This window comes from Monomorium pharaonis, chromosome 1 (genome assembly GCF_013373865.1).
Source record: "Monomorium pharaonis isolate MP-MQ-018 chromosome 1, ASM1337386v2, whole genome shotgun sequence".
In the NCBI taxonomy this organism is placed as follows: domain Eukaryota; kingdom Metazoa; phylum Arthropoda; class Insecta; order Hymenoptera; family Formicidae; genus Monomorium; species Monomorium pharaonis.
The window spans coordinates 35,874,793-35,897,380 of NC_050467.1; the positions used below are offsets into that span (position 1 = coordinate 35,874,793).

Consider the following 22,588-nt stretch of genomic DNA (forward strand, 5'->3'; position numbering starts at 1 on the left):
CATGATAAATCGACGAATTTTCTCTTTACATTATACACAAATATTATATGAACTACGATTACGAAATTACGAATCACGAAATGCAAACAAGCGCGTAGTGTGGCACTAACATTACAAGTGTACTAAAGACATCTAACGTGTCATTTCATTGAAATATCTTTTTACTTAAACAATTAATAGAAAATATGTCTTATTCGGTAACTGGATTTTTGTATTAATATTTATTTGTGTAATTTTATATACCTTTCAAAATTCACTAAATTTTGTGCTAAATAGCATTTTCGATTTTTAAAACACAGCTATAAGATGAACCAGATTAGTAATATTACAATATTACAATATGAAGTTGATGATCAATTTATTAATGTTTTCTTCCCCTAAAGAACTATAAATAATTATGTTGTGAAAAAAATAACACATTAGTTTTTATTTGAACACTTTTATTTGAAATGGCAACGTAAGAATTCTCAGCATATTTTTTACTTCTATGTTGTCATACGCTACGCTATGCTGTCACGAATTCAATATAGCTGCACGTATCCAAAAGTCTTAATTTCAACCAAATTATTTTATTCAACGTATATTTATCCTAACAAGAGAATTTTTGAAACGATAACAGATTACGTAGATTAGAAAATAGTAGCAATATGTGATAGAGATGTAAAAATCTTCAAAAATATAAGTTGATCAAAATTTCTATATGAAACTTTTTCAGTCATTATAACATGCGCATTATGTAGAGAGAAATGCGAACATTGTCCATTTTTTAAGAAAGACAGACGGGATCAAGAGGAACGTAAAAGTCCATATTTTTGGGTATCTCCAATGACAGCAGAGATATTAATTTTTCAAATTGTACAAATGAGAGCGCGTCGAGGGAAGCGCCGAGCCGCATTATAACATGGCCCAACTGTGTCAAGCATTGACTGCCAGCAGCGTTGGGGGAGGGGAGAAGAAGTGCGGCGAAGCATGAGCAACGCCACGCTTCCTCTCCCCCCCTCGCCGGCAGCCAATGCTTTACACAGTGGATCGTGCTATAGCTTGAACTGTGTTTTCCTCAGCGCGCTCTCATTAGTACAATTTGAAAAATTAATATCTCGGTTATCATTAGAGGTACAGTAGAATTGCTACTCTCCGATTTATTGCGTTTCCCTTCAATGTCTTCTTCATTGTCTCACCAAAGGGGAAATCTATTCTCCCACTATGCGTCCTACCGCGCATCAGCGCCGCGCAGCCTGCTCACGTTGTGTACGTCACTCTTTCTCACTCTGTCGATAGAGTGGGGTTACTTCATAGTGCCACAATTTCACTTAATGCCACGACGCAAACCCCCGAGACCGTGGTTATACGGAGCTTTTACTTTTTTACTATATTAAAAAATTATGGTGGATTTTTACATTTATCTTGATCCCGTCTATCTTCTTATTAAGAAATGGACGATGCTCGCATTTTTCCCATATACGCTCTATATTTTCTAACTTTGTATTGCGTATTGATTTAAATCAAAGGACAAACATTGTTTGTCAGATTGAATTATTTAATGAACTTTTGTTTTTAAGAAATAGGGATTTATAAATATAAATAGAAATATATTATTTTTATATTCTAAATTATTTTAATGATATGTTAAAATTATGTACATTTTATAAATAAAATGATATTATTTTATATATCTTTTATCTAGATCAATTTAAAATTAAATTATTCTTATATTATCTAACTAAGATATACGTCCAATGTAAATTATTTTATTTTTATCTACATTTTAAATTATTTTTAAGTGTAATATCGATGATTTATTCGTACATTATATTAGTACATGTTTTAAACATTCACATTAATTAATTTATTGCATTAATTATCGTACCAACTTTTTTCTGACGTATTTTTGTTTTAAAATTTTTAAAAGATAAATTAAGTGCGCATGCGTGCGTACGTGTGTGTAGGCTGTATTCTTTTTTATAAATTCCTTATATTTTTTTCAGCAAAATTAGCGTACGGATTTCTTTGTCTGGAATGGGCGGAGGATAAACATACTGGTCCTCAATATAAATTATCCGTTATTCAGTTATTAAATAATTGGATGGATAATGAACCGTCGCCACTAGACACAGTAACATCAGTTTTGGAATGGTTACCAGATGAAATCTGTAATTTTGAAAATATTCAAAGTTCTTTAACAAGGATACCTTCTGTGAAGAAAAATATTTTTTATTTGTTATATAAAAAAATGTTTGACGGTTTAATTAGAGGTATTAATATATCATTGTCAACGGTCAACTCGTAAGTATTATTGCAGTATTAATTTTTTCTTTAAAAATATAAAATTTTATTTAAAACAGTATTTAAAATAAGTTTTACACTAAAATATACAATAACGTTTTTTAAATTTCTGATTTTTCACTGAAACAAATATATTAGATACGCAAAAGTGAAGACATTGAAGACATTTTAGCCTTCATAAAAAAATAATAAACTTTAATTTTTGAAATATTTGCCATTACTTTTGATTAGATTCTATCTACTAGGCAGTTGATAAATTTCCTTTTAAAAATAGTGGCTTTAAATGAATAAAGTTGTTTATCTATTTTTGTACTTTTTCCATATTTTTAAAGTATGTATCAGCCATGTGATGCAAAGTGATTGAAAAAAAAATTTAGAACCGATGAAAAAGCCACATGAGAGTACTTCCCCAATGAACAGTCTAACGAATAATGAATATCTTTTGTTTATTTTATGACGTGCGATCGAGCATTATCGTGTTGCAAAATGACACCACGTTTCGTGGTCAGTAATCAATCTTTTTCTTTCTATTTTGCTCTAACAAATAAATTGTTACTTTAGAATTTTTCTTTTAAGATTATTGTACAAAATCCATTTTTCATTGTCAGTAATGATTTTGTTTTCTGAAGAACTTTTTGTACCTAGAAGAACACTACCGTAACGATTCTTTTCTATTTATCTTGAGGCTGAATTTATGTGTACTGTTACGTTCGGTGGACTTAACGTTTTTCTTCTCGTTGTCCTTGTAAGGAAAACAATTAAGTAAGAGGAATCGTATTCTAACGGTCGCCGAGACCAAGAAATGTTTGCAGAGGATCGCTCTATCGTCACGCACAAGTTCGTGAGATATAGCGACAATTTAAAATTTTATTCTTGAGGAATAATAAATACATAAACCGAAGGAAATAGTCATCAAACAAATGCTTAGTGCCCCATCTGTAAACTATTTTGAGAGCGACCGTTAGATATGATTTAATTCTTTTGGGAAGTCTGGGGCAATGTCGAGTCTAGAATAGAAAAATAAATAATAACTTTATTACCGAACCATACTCTAACAATGCCCTGGATCGGTACCCGATGCTAAGCAAAGAAAAAGGGAAATATTAAAACTTAATGAAATTAAAGTCTTCAAACAAGGAACCTCCGGAAACTATAAAAATTTATTATTCAAAGCAAAAACGCTGTCCGCACTCAATCAATAAAAGTACGTTCCTCACTAAAATCTACAGGAAGACATAAAGACCCTTTTTTTTGCTTGTTTGTTTGAGTGACCTAAAGATAAGAGGAGCGAAAATTATAAAAACCCCTCTCCTATACTTAAAACTCAAACTAAATCGGGCGGAGACGAGAAGAGATGGACCAATAACTGATCATCTCTACGAAATAATAATTTCGCGAGTTTCCAATAGACAAGCTTCAAATTTGATGGTTTTGAAAGGGCCCACCAATCCAAGAATGACACCGCCTACACCTCAACTCTTCCCTTTGAAAAATTGAGTATAAAATCGCGATCCCAAAGACCGCGAGCAGCTTTTTCCGCTTTTTACTTTACACCGAGAGACCGAGTCCGCGTAAGTCCGCATCTCGCCGAGTTTGAGTGTTGGTGCAAGTGAACACTGAACTTAAGTGAAGTGAGAAAAACTCCAGCACTTCTACGATCGGAGGACTAAGTATCCACTTCGATTCATCCTTGGGCAGGCTTCATCCTCCTGGACTCATCCTCCAGCTGCGGCTTTGAGTTTAAAAACCCCTATCTACTCCGACAAGTAGTAAGTCTTTTCGGACGTGATGAGATTATTTGGACTTCGGATTCAGTTTCAGCATGCTCGATTACATATAGTAAGATGGGTCAGGTCCCCCCAAACAAAATTTCAATTTTTTTTGTGGAGCTGTGTTATCATTCCATAATTATGATAGCTAATATTTAAATTATTTGTAATTATGTTAACCAATTAATCAAATCATCATTCTGATTTTTAGATTATTTCGTAATTATACTTTGTCATTATGATAGTCGATTTTCAAAATTATTTCTTGCAATTATATTAGCCGATTTATGAATTATTATTATTACGTATGTCTCAAATTATTATTTTGTTATTACAAAATCCGATTTTTAAGATTTTTACAATTGTCAGTATTAAAATTCTTATTTTGCCATTATGTTAGCTAGTACTAAAATTATTATTATGTCCATACAAACCTATCCATTATTATACCAGCAGTACTAATAATCTTTATATTCAACTACGACTTCAGCGCTTATTAGTGTACTTATGTTAGAATAAAATCTTTGCATATAGTTTTTAAGAAATTACATTGACTATTTAATTTCAAAAACCACCCCCGGATCTGCACTCCCTGATCAAAGATTGCACCAGGTTTAGTCCCGAGTTAAAGTGATTCAATTCACTGACTCAAAACTTGGACCACGAGTGCATAACCCAGAAATAAGGTTATAGCGGGCTTGAAAGGGCACGCTGACCCATATTCTGCGTTGTAAAAAGTGCGTTTAACCCGAGGCACCTACCCTCTCTTAATTTGCGTGCCTACGGGAATTGTGTAAGTTTTACTGCGTTCTTCTTTGCCTTACCTGCGTATTCGAAACAAATTAAATCTCTTAAGGCTGGACGTAACAGTACATTGATTTAGTTTTTTTCCCAGCTTTTGTAAGTGAACGGAAATTGATTGCTGGGTTACTCCTAATTGTCACACAAACTTATCTTCAGTCTGAGCGGTATTTTCAAATTGTTAAAGTATTTTAAATTTTTTGAACCTGCTGAGCTGTTCTTTAATAAAAAGATAGTAATTACTACTCTGAAATTTTTTATATTATTTAAGTTTTATATATTACATTTTTTGTCAAAAACCTGTAGCCTTTGAGTAAACACGTAGCCTTTGATGTATTTTTTTTATTTGAACCAAAAAGAATGCAGTGACTGAGTTGCTGCTTAATGTTCAACATTTAATATTGTTTTATGAAGTTATGTTAGTTCACTGAGCTATTAACGTGTTTAAAGCTTCAAAATTATTACTTCAAACTCATTAAACAGCGAGAAAATGTTACTATTTAAAACAATTTGCAATTGATAGAATACCGAAATATATCGTAAACACACACATACACACACACATACACGCCCGTGCGCGCGCGCGAATTTTCTCACACATACATTCATACTCTTTCACCCTTTTTCCCTCCCTCTCACTCTCACTGTCTTTCCAAAATAAAAGAGAATTCTTGATATATTTTACAAGTGTCCTATTAAATGCAAATATTGAATGCATTATTGAAAAATATTTTTATTTCAATATATTTTGTGAGTTTTTATTGCGTATTTTCTTGCTTCTGACATAATCAATCTGTAAATAGTCAGAATTCTTAAAGAAGTCTTTCAATGGTTTTATGTAATATAAAAGGTTGATAAAAAATAAATTTATGATTAATATAGAGAATTTTTTCCAATTTATAAAAAATACAGTTTCCTTTAAATAAAATAATTTCTAAAATAGTTGAGAGAGAGAGAGAGAGAGAGAATCTTATGGAAAGATTTATAAAGAGATTCTGAACTGACGAAAATAGCTCAATTTAAACTTGAAGCTTCTTACATGCTTTTTAGCTGAGAACTCTGCATTGACAATAATGACAGTCATAAATGATAGAAATAAGAACTATAAGATGAGAAAGTAACATTTTGATAATTCAATATTCTTGCGTGCTATTTTGTTATTAATCCTTTTGTACTAATGCTGTAACATGTAACAATATTTGTAAACTCTTAAAATTGATCGAAAACTAAGGTTAGTGAACAGTACATTTTTCACTCTTTCGACAGCTGTACAACTGTGTAATTTGTCACATAACCAGGTATGATACGGTTGTTTATTAACTGTCAAAGGAAAAGCGTAACTTTCGGCGTATTTTAAGTGTACTAAAGCAATTTAAAGTATTATTTTATTGAAATATTTTTTTATTTACAATAGAAATGGCAGACAAAAATTTTTGCATATTTTTCGCCTCTGTTCACGTATTTAATATAGTTGTAATGATCCAGAAGCCTTAAGAACGCAAAACATTAAAAAATGATTGATATATAATTTTTATAATAATAATTTTTTTTTATTATACTAAATTTAAGTATTCGATTTAGTCTTGCGTATTTTACACATGTTAAAAAGTTTTCGATTCTGTAAAATTAATTGTGAGAATTCTGTAATGTTATTAATTTCGTCACTTTAATCTTTTTGGCAAACAAAATATTAAAATTTTGAAAAATTCTTACCTTTTCAGTGCCAGGAGCCACTATAGGATGTTTCCGATTGTCTATTTGAGTTAATATTCCGTATGGACGAAATATATGATAGGCATAACTCTCTGTTCTCATCACACTTTATGACAACTTAATGGTGTCTTGTATTGCTATTGAGTTGAATTGAGTTGAGTTGACTGACAGCAGCGACAATATCGAAGGTATGATAGAAGATAATTTTGAAAGTTTAGAATTAAATTTAAATTTTGACACACTTATGCTTTTATTAGAATTTATACTTAAAGTTATCATTATTTCCAGTTATAGACTTAAAGTTTACAGGTTTAAAATTATATTGTTGCGCGCCGCGCATCGCCCGGTATACTTCGCGCCGTCAGTCAGCTGTAGGACCGATCGATAATATGGATGCTAATCGGCCAGTTGCCTGGGAGAGATTTGTTTAGCAACGAGTTTGTTGTTTGTAAATAAGAACAGACGTTCAATTCTGAGCCGGACTCCAGCCGTGGAGGACGCATTACAAATCTGTTTCTATTCTTTAAAATAAACTTGGTGTTATAACGAAATCTCGCTTAGGTTTCTTTCCGCGAGTAAGTGCGAGTGTGTGAATGATAAAGAGCGTCTTGACGCAACAATATTATATGAATTATATTTAAATATAATTGTAATATAATTATAAAATTTAATTATAAAATATTTTATATACAAATATTTTATACATAAATATTTTATTATAAATATTTAATTCTAAAATATTTTAAATACAAATATTTTATATAAATACATAAATACTTTATTACAAATATTTAATTCTAAAATAATTACCAAATTTAATTATATAATTATTTTTTTATTTCATATTTTATAGATAGATTTATATAAATTATAGAATTATTTAATTATATCATATTTTTATAGATAGATTTATATAAATCTATCTATAAAATATGATATAATTAAATAATTCTATAATTAAATTTGGTAATTATTTTAGAATTAAATATTTGTAATAAAGTATTTATGTATTTATATATATATAAAATATTTGTATTTAAAATATTTAGAATTAAATATTTATAATAAAATATTTATGTATAAAATATTTGTATATAAAATATTTTATAATTAAATTTTAAAATTATTTTATAATTATATTTAAGTATAATTTATATAATATAATTTTAAACCTATAAGCTTTAAATCTAGAACTGGAAATAATTATAACTTAGAGTATAAATTTTAATAAAAATAATGTGTGTCAAAATTTAAATTTAATTATAAACTTTTTCAAAATTATTATCTCATACCTTCGATATTGTCGCTGCTGTCAATTAACAACTCAATGGCAATACAAGACAGCATTGAGTTGTCATAAAGTGTGATGAAAATAGAGAGTTATGCCTATCATATATTTTGTCCCTATAAAAAACTAACTCAAATAGACAATCGAAAACACCCATAGCTTCTTGTTTTTTATTTGATTTTCTATTGTAAATTTCATAAATACTTAAATAATATATAATTTTTATTATATTTCTATATTTTATTATACTTATTATATTATATACATAAATACTTAAATAATTACTTATAAACAACTTTTCTCACATAAATATTAATAAGTATTATTTAAAAAAAAGTTTAAATAATAAATTATTTTTATTGTATTTTATTTATTATTTTGAAGATTTCAATGACAAAAGCTTCTGTATTAAATACAGAGTGACTGCAAATTCTGAACACATTACTTGCATAGAAATAGGATGAACTTAACTAAGCAGATTGTGTTCCATTTTGCGCTTTTTACAATAGTTAACAAGTTATTAATTTATATCAAAAATTATATCAAAAAATCACATAAAAAGTTATGTATTTTTTTTTTTTTAAGCAAGAGAACTTTTTTAAGAATTTATTAGTATAAATGTTGATAATTGCTTACTCAATTTTGAAGTTTTTCAAAAAATTTTTTGAAATAGCGTATTTTGTTGTCAAGTTGAAGAATTGCAGGAGAGGTTAAAAACGGTGCTTTAGGTAAAGCGAACACACACACATACACACACGCGCGCGCGCGCATGGGGAGGTATTTTGCCTTGAAAATTTAAAATTGGGAAAAGCCACAATTCTAAACAATTATCTAAATTTTTCTTGAATTTACTGATTAAAACGTTTTTTCAGAGATCCACAGAGAATAAAAGTGTGGCATAATGTTGCTTTAAATGTTCAAAAACTTATGCAAATTTGTAAAACTTTGAAAACAAGGACTACTATACAAATATTTTTGCAATACATGCCACCATTGATAAAACAATTTCTAAATACTGGTATGCCAATACTTGAACATAATCTAAAGTATCAAGCTGACGACGTAACTGGTATTCTAAAAATGATGCAAAGTAAGGAATAATTTTTTTTTGTTGATTAGTCATATGCAAATGCTATAATCTTAATTTTTATGATAGATTATTTGAATTTTTTAAATTAATTTTTCTTTACAAATAAACTTTCTATCTTTTCCTGTTTTGATTGAAACGACTGTATAAAATAATTTTTGGATTATTTATGTTAAATGCTGCTGATATGCTGTAAAATTTTAAGAATATTATCTACATGGTATATAAAAATATCCTCAGAACCTCAAAATATCTAGAAAAACCTAAATTAAGAAAAACTCAGATAGAAGTTGTAAAGTTTGAAAATATCTATTTATTGAATTTATTAGTAAGTAGTTTGATCTTGCGTGGCATTGCAAAGGTTAGGGCAAGGTTTCCTTGGAATTTTTTAAATAGAACTTTATATTTTATTACATATTCTTGTAGTTGATATTGAGATTTTAAAATATTATAAAACTTATAAAATATAAAACTTTTATCGAGAATTTCATATATTAATTTTTTATAATCCCAAAACCACTTATTTATCAAGTTCAAAAAAATTTATATGTACGATAAAACGTATGTCAAAGAAATAAAAAGAGTGGTTGTACGGGTGGTTTCAGACATTCAATATATAGAAAAAATATTTAAACGCTAATTTTAATATCTTTATATTATATGTGAAGAACAATTAGAAGAATTATATTAAGTTAAATAAAACATGTTCAAAAAAGAAATTAATTTTGTTTAAAAAGATGTTAGTATTTATGCGATTTTGAAAAATTGATTTTATCATTATTTGTTACGTTTCAGATCATACATTTTGTTTGAAAGTTTATTTTTCAAATGTGTTGTTTTTGAGATATTGTATCAGCCCAACTTTCTCTTCATTCTGCACTATTTGATAACAGAAAACAAAAGTCTTTTTAAAATTCATTTTTTATTATTGTTATTTTTAGGTGGTACACGATATTTACATGCTGTATGTTGCGACTGTACGGAGAAAAAGAATTTACCATTGTTTAAATATGTGCCTACAGCGAAATCTGCACTAGAGAAAATGGTTTACAGTGTTAAAGGGATGATGGTCCTTAATGATAGCGCAACAGCGTTTTGGATGGGAAATCTTGTCAATAAGAATTTAGATGGCCGTGAAATTCTTTCGCAGGTTTTTATTATTTTAGGATTTTGATTTATTTTGCATGTTATATTTATTAAAACGGAATTGTTTAAACGTAATTAATAAAATTTAATTAATATGTATTACTTCTCTAGACATCATCTGATGAAAATGCTTTACCAGACATAAATACAAACTCTGAAGAATTTGTGAATGCATCATCCGAAATTTTGGATTCTGATTTAGACGAAAATCCATTGGAAGAGACAGAAGACGAAAATGATGATATTGATGATTTGTAATTGTGTAATAAATATGGAAAAATATGTAATCTGTGTTCTACGATTTAATAATACAAAAATAATAAACTATTATGCTATTACGACACTTAATTTTTATTAAAAATGTAATATTTAATGATGATTTTAGATTTAATAATGACTCACAACAGCGATTGTCACGGAAAATTTTCAGAAAGGTTTTGTTAACCAGTACATTTCTTTTGTTATTTATAATTTTTTTTGCAAGAGGCCTTATTTAATATTTTTATTTTGATCTGCCCACTGTTACAAACCACGTGATGCATATAGATATTTACAGGCGACCGCTCTTAATCCTAGGTAGATACCTATGGGTCTGTAGGACCCGAGAGATTCTTCAAAACTTATTTTGATATTAAATTTTTATTAAACAATATTATTAAGCATTGTTATTAATTATTGTTATTACATTTTATTAAACATTGTTATTAATGAAGTTCTCGGATCTCGCGGATACATAGGTGTCTACCTAAGATACCAAAAATATAAGTGTCTACCTAGTTAAGATAACAAATGTCAATGACTCAATGTGTTGTCACGACCGAATTACTTTGATCGTTCTCGAAGAAAAACAGGTCTTTTTGGGAAAAAAAGCTTTTGTAATATTTTAATTCGTATGCGGTTATAGTAATTAAGTAATTTTAATAATAAAATAAAAACCTTTCTAACTGCAAGGATATTTTTTAAAAATAAGTTAGAGGTAAACCTTATTAAAACATTTTATGTCTAAAGATCTAAGAAATATAGAACAATTCAAAAATAGTATTTGCCTTGCATTAAGGATAAACAAATTAAGCAAAATTTTATTGTAAAATTGTGTGCGTGCGTGTTTTTAAGAAAAATACTGTTATGTTATATAAATCAAAGTGATATTTTTTTTATCTTACACTATTTATTTTTTACATAATACAAAATAAATTTAAATGTGTCAAATCACAAGAAATTGCCTTTAAAAATAAAAGAACAAAAATTTTGTCTTCTCTATAAAAATAATGATATGAAATAAATGCGCCAGGTATAAGAACGGATATTTATACAAAAATTATTATTTTTAATATTAAAATATTCAATAATATGGTATAATATATATTGTTAAATAATATATACTATTATATTATTATAACGGTAAAGCGTTTTGATCAACATATTAACGTTATACATAGAAACCAATAAAGCATTATAAAAATTAATGTTTTACTAAAAAAAAGACACTACTAGGGAAATGAAAATAATTTATTATTATATTAGCAAATAATAAATGGTTCGTAACTGTTAATTTCTTTATAATTATAGTTATTACTATTTTTAGTACTTTTTAAATTGCAATGTATTATCACTGATTTACAGAGGTATACTTATATAGCTATGATACTTATGTAGCTGTGAATCTGTATTCATTTCATATTAGTTATTTTTTTAAATCTCGTTTATCGTAGCTGAACGACCAAAATTGAGCATTTAAAATAAACTCAATTTATTGTCGTTTAAATTTTGAACGAAAATGGTGGGAATGGAAATTGCAATAAACCGCGATTAAGCAAATGTCACTAGAGAGTTTACACGTTTTGAACAGAGTTGGTGAAATCGAGCATAAGAGAGTTGATTGAAATAGAGCAACGTTCAAACTGAGCTTAAGGGCCTAAACACAATACCAGGGGCAGCGATCATGTAGGGTCTGTTCGCGTCACATGCTCCTATTCACCCCAACGCACTCCAATACGTTGATTCCGATGACGCCAACCTATTAGAATGCGTTGGAGTGAGTAGGAGCATGTCGGGGCCTGACGACGCGAACAAACCAATAATAGCGTTTTCGATTTGCTGACTCGACCCGACTCCGAGTCAATAGTTTGTCTTTTCCACTGCAAAAAAAAAGATTAACTGTGCAAGAAATGAAGATAAAAGGAACAGATCATTGACCCGGAGTCGGGTCGAGTCAACAAATCGAAAACGTTTTAACTTTTACCTTAGGGCGAAAACGTGAAAAGTGAAAAATTTTATGTAACTATCTCTTTGTAACGACCGTTTTTTACGCGGAAACTTTAGCTCGTCGGAAAAAGGTTCAGGGCGAAAAAAAGGCTCAGAGATAGCAAAAATGCAGTGGCTGGCTGGACGATACACTTTATTACTATTTCACATTACAAACAGGTTCGCGGATATTTACAGCGGGAGGAATTATATACAGAGGTTGGTGACGCGTTTTATGTACAATGGTATATCTCGGCGATCAGTAACCGCGCGCGTGACAGCCAGCTGATCAGCTGCTCGGTTCGGTGAGATGTCCGCGGCGAGCGGGGCGTGTAGTGAACCCAGCGTTGCCAACCGTACCATAATTATGGTACATGTACCATAATTCGCTCACAATGTACTTTGTACCTTACAAGGTAGCTATGGTACGCATATTGTACCATAATTTTGATAATTAAAAAAAATGTATTTTTTATCATTTTTTTCCTTATATTGACAAAAAACACATCTTTCTCTTATAATATTTTCTTAAGACAGCGATAGGTGTAAGAAGTCGTAAGAAATTTTCGTTAAGGTTTCGGTGCTGGATTAATCCGTTTCAGTTTTTTTTCCTCTAGAAGTGGCCAATCACAGTTATTCCCTTCTTCAAAAGAATGGCTGTGATTGGTGACTAAAAATGACGAATAGGTATCTTTATTTTTAGTCACGTGATGTCTTTTGACGCTGAAAATGAGCGTCAAGCGTCAGCGTGAAAAGGCACCATTACATATGTTATATTATGTAATTTTGGTTATGTTATTCACCTGATTAATCCCATACAGATCGGAAAAACGCCTATTAGATATCTGAAGTACAGTTGCGTACGCGTTGTATATCCTGCGTAAATTAATCTTAAAAATTTTAACTTATTTTCTAAAAGTACGTATTGTTACGTACCTATTTGTTTTATTTTGTAACGCGCTCTCATAAACGTTAAATGGTTAAAAGCGGTTTAAACGATTTAACTAGATTTAAGTTTGTGATATTTATGTTACAAAGCAAAAGCAATTTAGTATAAAATATACGCATGTAATAAAAGAATTAGTCATTAACATCATATTGTTTTTATTCTTAAATTTTATTAAATTTAATACTCATAGGTACACTTTGTCCACACGTTTTAATAGATACATACAAAGCGTGTAAATATTAAATTTTAAGTACTTGTTGTTTTTCTTTTAGAATAAAAATGTCATCCGATTCAGATTCAAACACCACACCCAAAAAGAAGCCTAAATATACAAAATGCAAGCAAAAGTATAGAAGAGATTGGGAAACGATATTGAAATGGCTAAATCCTGTAGAAAATGATCCGTACAGTGCATATTCCCAGTGAACACAGTAATATAGCAGCAGTGTAACAGCAATGTAACCGAACCCAGACAGCACATGTAGATTATGAGAACGATAATAGGATATTGCGAAAGTATATTGCAATATTCGTATAATATTAGAGATACGTCTGTGATATGGCGAGTATATACTCATAACGTACTATGTCCGCGTTGCCTTATCCCATAGAATTTCGCTGGCAGTTTATGAGAATATACCGAATATATCTTAAGAATGTTATACGTATGTCTAAAGTATATCTTCAGTATATTCACAATATGTCTACAGTATGTTCGCATTATATGGGCTCATGCATAATGAGAGGAATAAGGAACAAGGAATTAAACATACAGAATTAGCAAGAAGAAATAAGAAGAGGAATTAATCATTTCACACATCAGGAAGCTATCGCGAGAAATGAAGCGTAATATCTGTTGAATACGCTGGGGTGCTTTGGGAAATTATGCTCAGATAATTGTAGGTTATAACCTAAATAATATATGTATATATATATATATATATATATATATATTATTATAGTTTACGTTACTATATTATATCTTATGTGCATACCAGAGTTATCTGGGCGTAATTCCTGAGAAAACCACGTTGTCCATGAGTTCGTGTTCGCACGTTCACACCCTACACTTCACCACGTGTCTGCATCACACGGCAGACGAAAATGCGTAACGTTACAGATCATAGATAGCGTTGACATGATTCACTTTCGATATTACGTGGATATTTTGGAAATATGTGATAGATATACATGAGATATATCATAGGATATTTTACGGATGTTTTGAGTATATTAGATATAATCTCAGTATATTCAGTAGGAGTTGCGAAGTTCAGTCGCTATATTCTAAGTTTATCTTGAGGATATACCAAAATGACATTCTACTGAGACGTTATATGAATGTTTTACGTATATTCGGTATGATCACAGTACATTACGTATGAGAGTATAATATTCGTACGATATCTGGTGCTGTCTGGGAATATAACAGGTTACGTTACTTTGAAATTACACGTAACTTACATGTAAGTTACAATTTCCGACTCAGCAATATAACATGTTATAATTACATGTTATCTAACCGTTACACGACAGTTACAAAAAAAATAAAATAAAATAAAAATTTCATTTTTTTTAAATTATTTTTATCAACAGCACATACTACATTTAGAATAAATTTTTATTAATTAATTAAATTTAAATTATGTAGTTTTTTATTTTATTCTTACTTGCCGCTGCTAGGTTTGAAGGGAGCGCCCCGATTGACCACGTCCCAATTGACCACCGCTTTTCTAATTGGCAGTCCAACGGAAAAACTCTAAGCATTCATTGCTGCAAATGGTTGTGGCCAATTGCAACGTGGTCAATCGGGGCGCTCCCGGTTTGAACCCGGGACCTTAGGATGACGAACCTTGTACTCTACTTGCTACGCCAATTTGACTCATCGATATGGGTACTTGTTATTGTCTACATATACTTATATGTTATAAACTGACGCAACTATATTATTTTTTATAAAAGCAATTAAATTTTGCAAAACATTAAAAATAAATAGCATTAATTTATTTACTTATTAATTTCTTTGTTAAATTTATCTTTTTCCATAACCTTAATAATTTGATGGAAATTGCGATCTATTTAGCACTAATCTTTGAAGCGTTCAAATGATTAATTAGATGGTTAACTATATAGATCGTAATTCTAAGAAAAATTGAATAGTATACATTTATTATTCTGTTTTTGTTTAGCACATGATGAATTTCGATTTTGTGCATTTTTTGTGCGCAGTAATTGTAGACAAACCGTTATTTTTGAAAACATTATCTTTATAATAATTTTTTTTATTATCAAATAGATCTATCATTCAGGATGTTGTAATGTTGTCTGATTTCTGAGTCAACTACGACGCATCGTTCCGTAATAACATTGATACGAACGTGTTATGTTACGATTATACAATTTTTGTTGAATAACTGTAACGCCAAAACGATGTATAACAGCTATATCACTTGCGTATAACAAATATTACGTAACAGGTTATTTCCATGTCATATAGCACCTACATATCACAAGAATAACAATGTTAAATTACATGTAACTTCCATGTTATATTGCCGCTATAAAATGTGTTCACTGGGTTGCAAGGTTTGCAAATGCAATTTAAAAGCTGATTTGAGCGTATTAAAATTACATGGCGAAGGCAAAAAGTATATGTCATATATAAAAGGAAACAAAAAACAAACTGAAATAAATACTTTCTTACAAATACCAAAAATTCCAAATAATATTTCAAGACTTGAGATTAAATTAGCTGGGCTTTTCAGTGAACATAATCTTCCTTTTTCTGTAATTGATCATTTAACCAATTTATTAAAAGAATCGGTTAATGACTCTAACATAATTCAAGGATTAAATCTGGGACGAACCAAACTAACGTCTATTATAAAAAATGTTATAGCACCAGAACATAAATTTCATTTAACAAAAATTTTAAAGCAAACAAAATTTAGCGTATTAACTGACGAATCGACTGATATATCTCATGCGAAAAAACTTCATGTATAGTCGTTAGGTTTTATGATAAAACATCGCAACAAATTAAATCATTTTTTTGGGAGCTGGTGCAAGTATTTTCAGATGATAATCAGTCAAATGAAGACGCTACAGCAGAACATCTATACCAGTCAATAATCTCATCATTTCAAAGTCAGGACATTCAGTTGAATAACATCATAGGATTTGGCTCTGATGGATGCAATGTGATGATGGGGAAAAGAAATAGTGTAGCTACAAGGTTTAAAGATAGTTGTCCTGGTATTGTTATCATGAAGTGTATATGTCACTCCGCACATTTGTGCGCAAGCGAAGCTTGCAAACAACTTCCAAGACGCACCGAAAATCTGGCGCGAAACGTTTATAATCATTTCAAAAATAGTTCAAAACGGCAACATGGCTTCAAACAGTTTCAAAAATTTTTAAATTTGGATATCCACAAAATATTGCATCCATCCCAGACCAGATGGCTAAGTTTATATGAAGTTGTTAGCAGGATTTTGGAGCAATGGGAAAGCTTAAAATTATATTTTAGAAGCACTTACTTGAACGATAAATTAATAACTACGGAGGAAATTCATAAAGATTTAGAAGACCCATTTATTAAATTATATTATTTTTTCTTACAGTGGTTTTTACCAAAATTCACTGATTTTAATAAATATTTTCAGTCAGAGAATGTAGTAGTTACCGAACTACATTATAAATTATCTTCCTTATACAAAGATATTCTTATGTGTTACATGAATAGAGTATATGTACAAACGACAACTTTAAGTAATATTGATCCATCAAATTCTACTGAATTTGTTCATATATCTACAATATATTTGGGCATAAATGTTATGAATTTGTTAAGTGACGCGGAAGTCAGAAAGCATCCAAATCAGATTCAAGATTTTTTATTACGAGCTAGGCAATTTATGATTGTTTCAGCTGAGCAAATTAAAAACCGTTTTGATTTTAATGATCCCATTTTAAAATATCTACATGCTCTGAGTCCATCAAATGCATTATCCTTAAATTTTCGGAATGAATTTCCAAGTCTAAATGTGCTTATGAGAAGTTGTAGTCGCATGATACCTAAAACTTTATTATCCAGTGATAATAATAATATTGAACAATTAATAGATGATGAATGGCGTAAATTACCACACACACACACACACACACACACACACACACACACATATAAAATATATATATTTATAAATCAATTACAGTATACATTGTTTAATTTAAAGTACATGTTATTAAAAAATATATATTATTTAGCCTTCCTTAATGGAGAACATTTTTATTTCTGCATTATACCTACCAGAAAGATTTTGCTCAGTAGATCTGTTCTTATTTGCATTCATTTTGAAAAATCAATGACAAGTTTATAAATCCTTCAAGTCACTCTTCTGCAGAAATAGTATTTTAATTAAATTACACATTAACAAATAATATAGTGAAGTTATATACGTTTTTCATTTCTTTTTGTTTAATAAAAGAAAGTGAAATTTGAACAAGAAACGAATGTAACTTCACTATGTTAATTGTTAATGTATAATTTAATTAAAATAATATTTTTACAGAAGAGTGATTTGAAGAACTTGAAGATTGATTTTTTTAAATGGATGCAAATGGGACTAAATCTACTGAGCAAAATCTTTCTGGTAAGAACAATGAAAAAATAAAAATGTTTTTTTATAGGAAAAGTTAAGTAATATATATTTTTTAATAACACGTTTTAATTAAGCAATGTATACTGTGAATTTATATGTATATATATATATATATATATGTTTAAATAAAAAATATATTTTTATATTTTTTTAATAAATACATTTTTTACAGAAAACAAATGTCATTGAACCACAGAAACTACAAAATTACTCATTTCTGCAGTTAAAGATCATATTTCATTAATAAATAAAAAGAATTATATGCAAAAGAAAGTGTGGAAGAACATAGCAAGTAATTTCCATAAAAGAGGATACAATATTACTGACGAACAATGTTTAACAAAATGGAAAAATTTAAAACAAAAATATAAGCATATACGAGACAATAATAATAAAACTAATTGTTCAGCGCAAACTTGGGAATATTTTGACATAATTAACGAATTCTTAAATACTAGACCCGAAATACCTATTTCAGTTGCCTCTAGTACTAACGGATTTCGAATAAGAGAAAAGAGTTCTTGTACGGACTCCGAGGAATGTAACAATGAAAATAATCCTGCAGTATCAAGTACTTCTTATGGTGTTGTACGCAATGTAAGAAAACGTCAAAAAAGGTCTGCATCCACTACATTATTAGAACTATACCAACAAAGAGAAGAGCATCATAAAAAAAACATTGAAATGAAAGAGAAATTTTTAACATTGTTTACAAAATATATGCAAAAAGATCATGTAGAATAAGAAGTTCTATAAATAAACTTTGTTAAACATATATTTTCTTGTAATGTTAACATGTATTCTCAATTGTAATAATTAAAAAATACTTGCATATTAAACCAATAATTGCGCAATAATATCTTGTTTTTCTTCGGCTTCTATAATTGCATTTTGATAATCATTTTCATTTTCGTTCAGTGGCTCCAAAATATTATAAAAAGGTTCATCGTCATTGTCGATACATATGTTATGCAAAACACAACACGCAAGTATAATTAAAGGTACCATTTCAGTATTATACATATATACATATTTAAGTTTCCGGAATCTCCCTTTTAACATTCCAAACGCTCTTTCGATTATAACACGAGTTTTTGACAATTTAGTATTATAATTGTGTTGTATACGATTCAAATGGCCATTATCACGATATGGGATGAGCATATGATAAGAGAGCGGATATGCAGAATCCGCTAACAAATGACCCTGCTGTGGAAAATATCTGTGTACATTTTGATCCATTAAATATTTAATATCACTTAACCGCCAAACTCTTGCATCGTGAACACTACCACAAATTCCTGTATATATATCAATAAATTTCATTCTGTGATCACAAATTCCTTGCAATAATATAGAATGAAAACCTTTTCGATTAATATAACTATTGGAGTGTTCAATAGGAGCACTAATAGGAATGTGGCATCCATCAATGACACCCACTACACCAGGAAAACCGTTCATAGCAGTAAATTCTTGTTGGATATTTAGCAATTCATGAACCTCTGGCCATTTAATATAAATTTGCACGTGTTCTTGTAATACGTATGCCACATTAAAGACACATCGCCATACAGTATCTTTTGTTGTACCAAATCGATTTGCAACAGATCTAAAAAAAGATCAATTACTATAGCAATAATAAAACAATAATCCCTGCAAACACTAAATAAAAATTATATAACTTATGTAATTGTTATGTATATGTTACATGTAAAGAAAAAAATTACAATTAAAATATATTAATATTTTTATTTATATTTAACCTGTAAACTTCTTGATTACCAAGAATCCAAAGAGTTATTGCAATTTGTTTAGCTACTGGTAATTTAGGCGAATTATCTCTTTCAATTATAGCTGGTCCAAGATCTTGTATTAATTGTTGAAACGTATTTCTGGTAATACGAAAGTGTGATTTAAAATCTATAAAAAAGAAAGAATATAAAATAAATTAATTAATACATATAAATCCTAGACAGCACAGAAAATTTATCATAAATATTCATAAATATTTTACAAATTTATTTTCAAAAAATGTTTTTTTAAAGATTATATAATTATTTTTCATAAATTTCATTTAGAAATAATACAAAAATTATTAACAATTTAAAAAAGTATTTTTAAAATCTACTGAAAAATATTTATGATATATAAACTCTAAATATTTTTTATATTTTTTGATAATAATAACATAAATATTTATTTTAAATATTTTCATAAATATTTATCATAATTTTTTTATAACCGGCAAACTTGGACATAAAAATATGTATTAAATATTTATCATAAATATTATTCATTTTTATAAATATTTTGTGCTATCTGGGATATATATATATATTTATATATAAATTGTTTAAATGTATCAAATGTTTATCTTAATTTCTTAATATCTTTATGGATTACAACACTATTCTTGAAGTAATTTTTTTTCATATTTATGTACTCAATATTACTACTATTTTTTTTAAATCTTTGTCATTACCTGTGACAGAGTACAAAAGAACATTGTTCTCATAATAATTATTTATTTTTAAATGTGGTTCTCTGACATGGTGTATTTGCCAATCATCTTCATCGTCTTCATTGTCATTATTGAAGAAAATATTCCACAAGAGAAATATATCCATCTTTCCTATGTTTATTAATAATTTTTATATAGAAAGATATATAACCAAATATATATAAATTATCATTGCAATATTAAATATATTTTGTGAAAAATGTACTCATTGAAATAATATAAAAATATTTCTTATTAAAACATGTATATATAAATAACTCATAATATATTGCTTAATTAAAAGTATGTGAATAATTTAATTAAATTATAGATTAATAATTAATATAATAAGGTTATACTCTGTGTATGTATGTATGTATGTATGTATGTATGTATGTATGTATGTATGTATGTATGTATTTTCATTATTAATTAATATATATTTTAAAAATTCTCATTATTATTTACAGTATTATTCACCTCTTTGTCTTTACGCGCTCTGCTAAAATTAAATTTCGCGCAAATTCGCGACCGGATTTGTCACTGCTTGTCACGATTTACCTGATTTGAATCCGATTACTTTCTGAGACAGCTACCCTAGAATCGGATTAGGCTAGGGAATTTTTTCAATATATTCAATTGAGTATCGCTGTTCAGTCGGATTAGAAATCCGATAACTTGTCGTAAACACCCTGTACCATAATTTTTATGAAAGTACCATAATTTTATTAAGTTTGTACCATATTTGTGCATTGGAGAGTTGGCAACGCTGAGTGAGCCCGACGTTCGGAATCGGTGGCCGGCGGGTGTGCGGCGCGGGAGCGGTGCCGGCGGCTCCGGGTGCTTGGTGATCAGCGGGTGCGCGGTGCGGAAGCGGGTGTCTCGCGTACCGAAGTTTTTTTTGAATTGTTGCGGCAATTCTGTGAATCGCGGTTTGGTTTCACGGAACGGCGTCGGCCCCGAGTACGCTCGGGGAGGAGACGGAGAACACTCCGTGCCGGTTACCGGGCCGTGAGGATGTGGTCGGTAAGAATTCTAGTTAGCTGCCGAGAGCTCTCGGCGGAGACAGTACGCTCTACCCCCGTTGTTTGCTAGCGAGGAAGGAAAAGAATCGAGCTAGGCCGAGAACTCTCGGCGATGACGGAGAACACTCCACCGTTTTCTGGCTCGTAAGGTTCAGGCTTCTCGTCGGAGCGAGTCGGACGGGATAACGAGAAGTGGAGTTTATCGCTGTCGGGCGGCCTTATATATGGTCCCCGGCAGCTGCTCGGGAATCTTCGGGACTCCTTGGCTTCCTCTCGGTAACATCTCCCTTCGGGCCGGGATGCTGGCTCGACTGGCTCGAGAGGAAGGAGGCGAAGTGCCTCCGAGATGCGCGTCATCTCGGTGGCGTGGAGTGCTTATAACGGGTACGCTTGCCTGTTTCTCGGCCCGGCGGATGGTCGGCCGGGCCTTGCGGTCGCTGTTGGCCGCTTAGGAACGCGGTTCGTTACATCTTTCTGTTGGTGTCGAATAGAAAGAGACAGTGACCTAGTTTACACCGAGCACTTGGTACGCGTATCAAGTAGTGAATTTAAGCTGATCAGCTAATGATTAAACACATTCACTAGTTATTTACTATTTGATACGCGTACCAAGTGCTCGGTGTAAACTAGGCCAGTAACTTGAAACTTTTTACATTTCCGCCCTAGGAGAAAAATTACATGATCGATACCCCAGGCAACAAGCAATAGGAACAGAAATAATGAAAGAGAGAAAGGATCGTTCTTCATTCGCACACACTTGACCGGCAGTGGACGTTTTTTTCAATAATTGCTATGTGTAATCGTTTGTATTTTGTATGAAGAGGTTTGAAGTGCAATTAAAAAGATTTGTGAGTCATTTGTTTATTTGTAATTATTTTTTCATCCGACTCTTAGCCGGAATATATTAATTAAACAAAGTTATTATACGGAATCGTTTGAAGTTTGCATAAAAAGTTATGAAGTTTGATTAAAAAGGTTTATGAGTGATCCAAATACATTTTATTTAATTCATGAAAGTTAGTCGAAATTTACTGACAATATGTAACATGCATGAGCATGCGCAGTGGTCACATTTGCATGCTCTTTAGCTGTTGTTCAAGACTCAACCCACCAAAC

At 30.1% G+C, this 22,588-nt stretch overlaps 2 protein-coding genes and 1 long non-coding RNA gene across 4 annotated transcripts in view; 1 reads left to right on the forward strand and 2 right to left on the reverse strand.

Moving 5' to 3' along the window:
- The window catches only part of LOC114254060, an 83,314-nt gene extending 76,173 nt beyond the window's left edge, over positions 1-7,141 (reverse strand). The window contains exon 1 of the long non-coding RNA XR_004962131.1: positions 6,567-7,141. This is a non-coding gene — a long non-coding RNA (uncharacterized LOC114254060). The remainder of the gene's footprint in view (positions 1-6,566) is intronic.
- LOC105839126 (Fanconi anemia group D2 protein homolog) overlaps positions 1-10,435 on the forward strand; it is an 83,108-nt gene extending 72,673 nt beyond the window's left edge. For both annotated transcript variants that reach the window (XM_036282444.1, XM_036282476.1), the window contains 4 exons: positions 1,986-2,283; positions 8,727-8,944; positions 9,883-10,091; positions 10,199-10,435. In XM_036282444.1, coding sequence (XP_036138337.1) covers positions 1,986-2,283; positions 8,727-8,944; positions 9,883-10,091; positions 10,199-10,345 — 872 coding nt within the window. In that variant the 3' untranslated portion in view covers positions 10,346-10,435. The remainder of the gene's footprint in view (positions 1-1,985; positions 2,284-8,726; positions 8,945-9,882; positions 10,092-10,198) is intronic.
- An 8,317-nt stretch (positions 10,436-18,752) lies between these two features.
- Positions 18,753-20,639, reverse strand: LOC105840286 (putative nuclease HARBI1). Its single transcript, XM_012687173.3, has 3 exons — positions 20,430-20,639; positions 19,711-19,867; positions 18,753-19,556 (listed from the first exon to the last, which is right to left on the reverse strand). The coding sequence occupies exons 1-3, from the start codon at positions 20,572-20,574 to the stop codon at positions 18,779-18,781; spliced, it is 1,080 nt and encodes a 359-aa protein (XP_012542627.2). The 5' UTR covers positions 20,575-20,639; the 3' UTR covers positions 18,753-18,778.
- Between the last annotated feature and the right edge of the window lie 1,949 nt (positions 20,640-22,588).

Excerpts from the sequence above, each read along its gene's own strand:
- LOC105840286 (XM_012687173.3), bottom strand. The coding sequence starts at position 20,574 with ATGGATATATTTCTCTTGTGGAATATTTTCTTCAATAATGACAATGAA. Across the intron at positions 19,868-20,429 it reads TCTTTTGTACTCTGTCACAG|ATTTTAAATCACACTTTCGT; the intron begins GTAATGACAAAG and ends TCTTTTTTATAG. Across the intron at positions 19,557-19,710 it reads GGTAATCAAGAAGTTTACAG|ATCTGTTGCAAATCGATTTG; the intron begins GTTAAATATAAA and ends ATCTTTTTTTAG.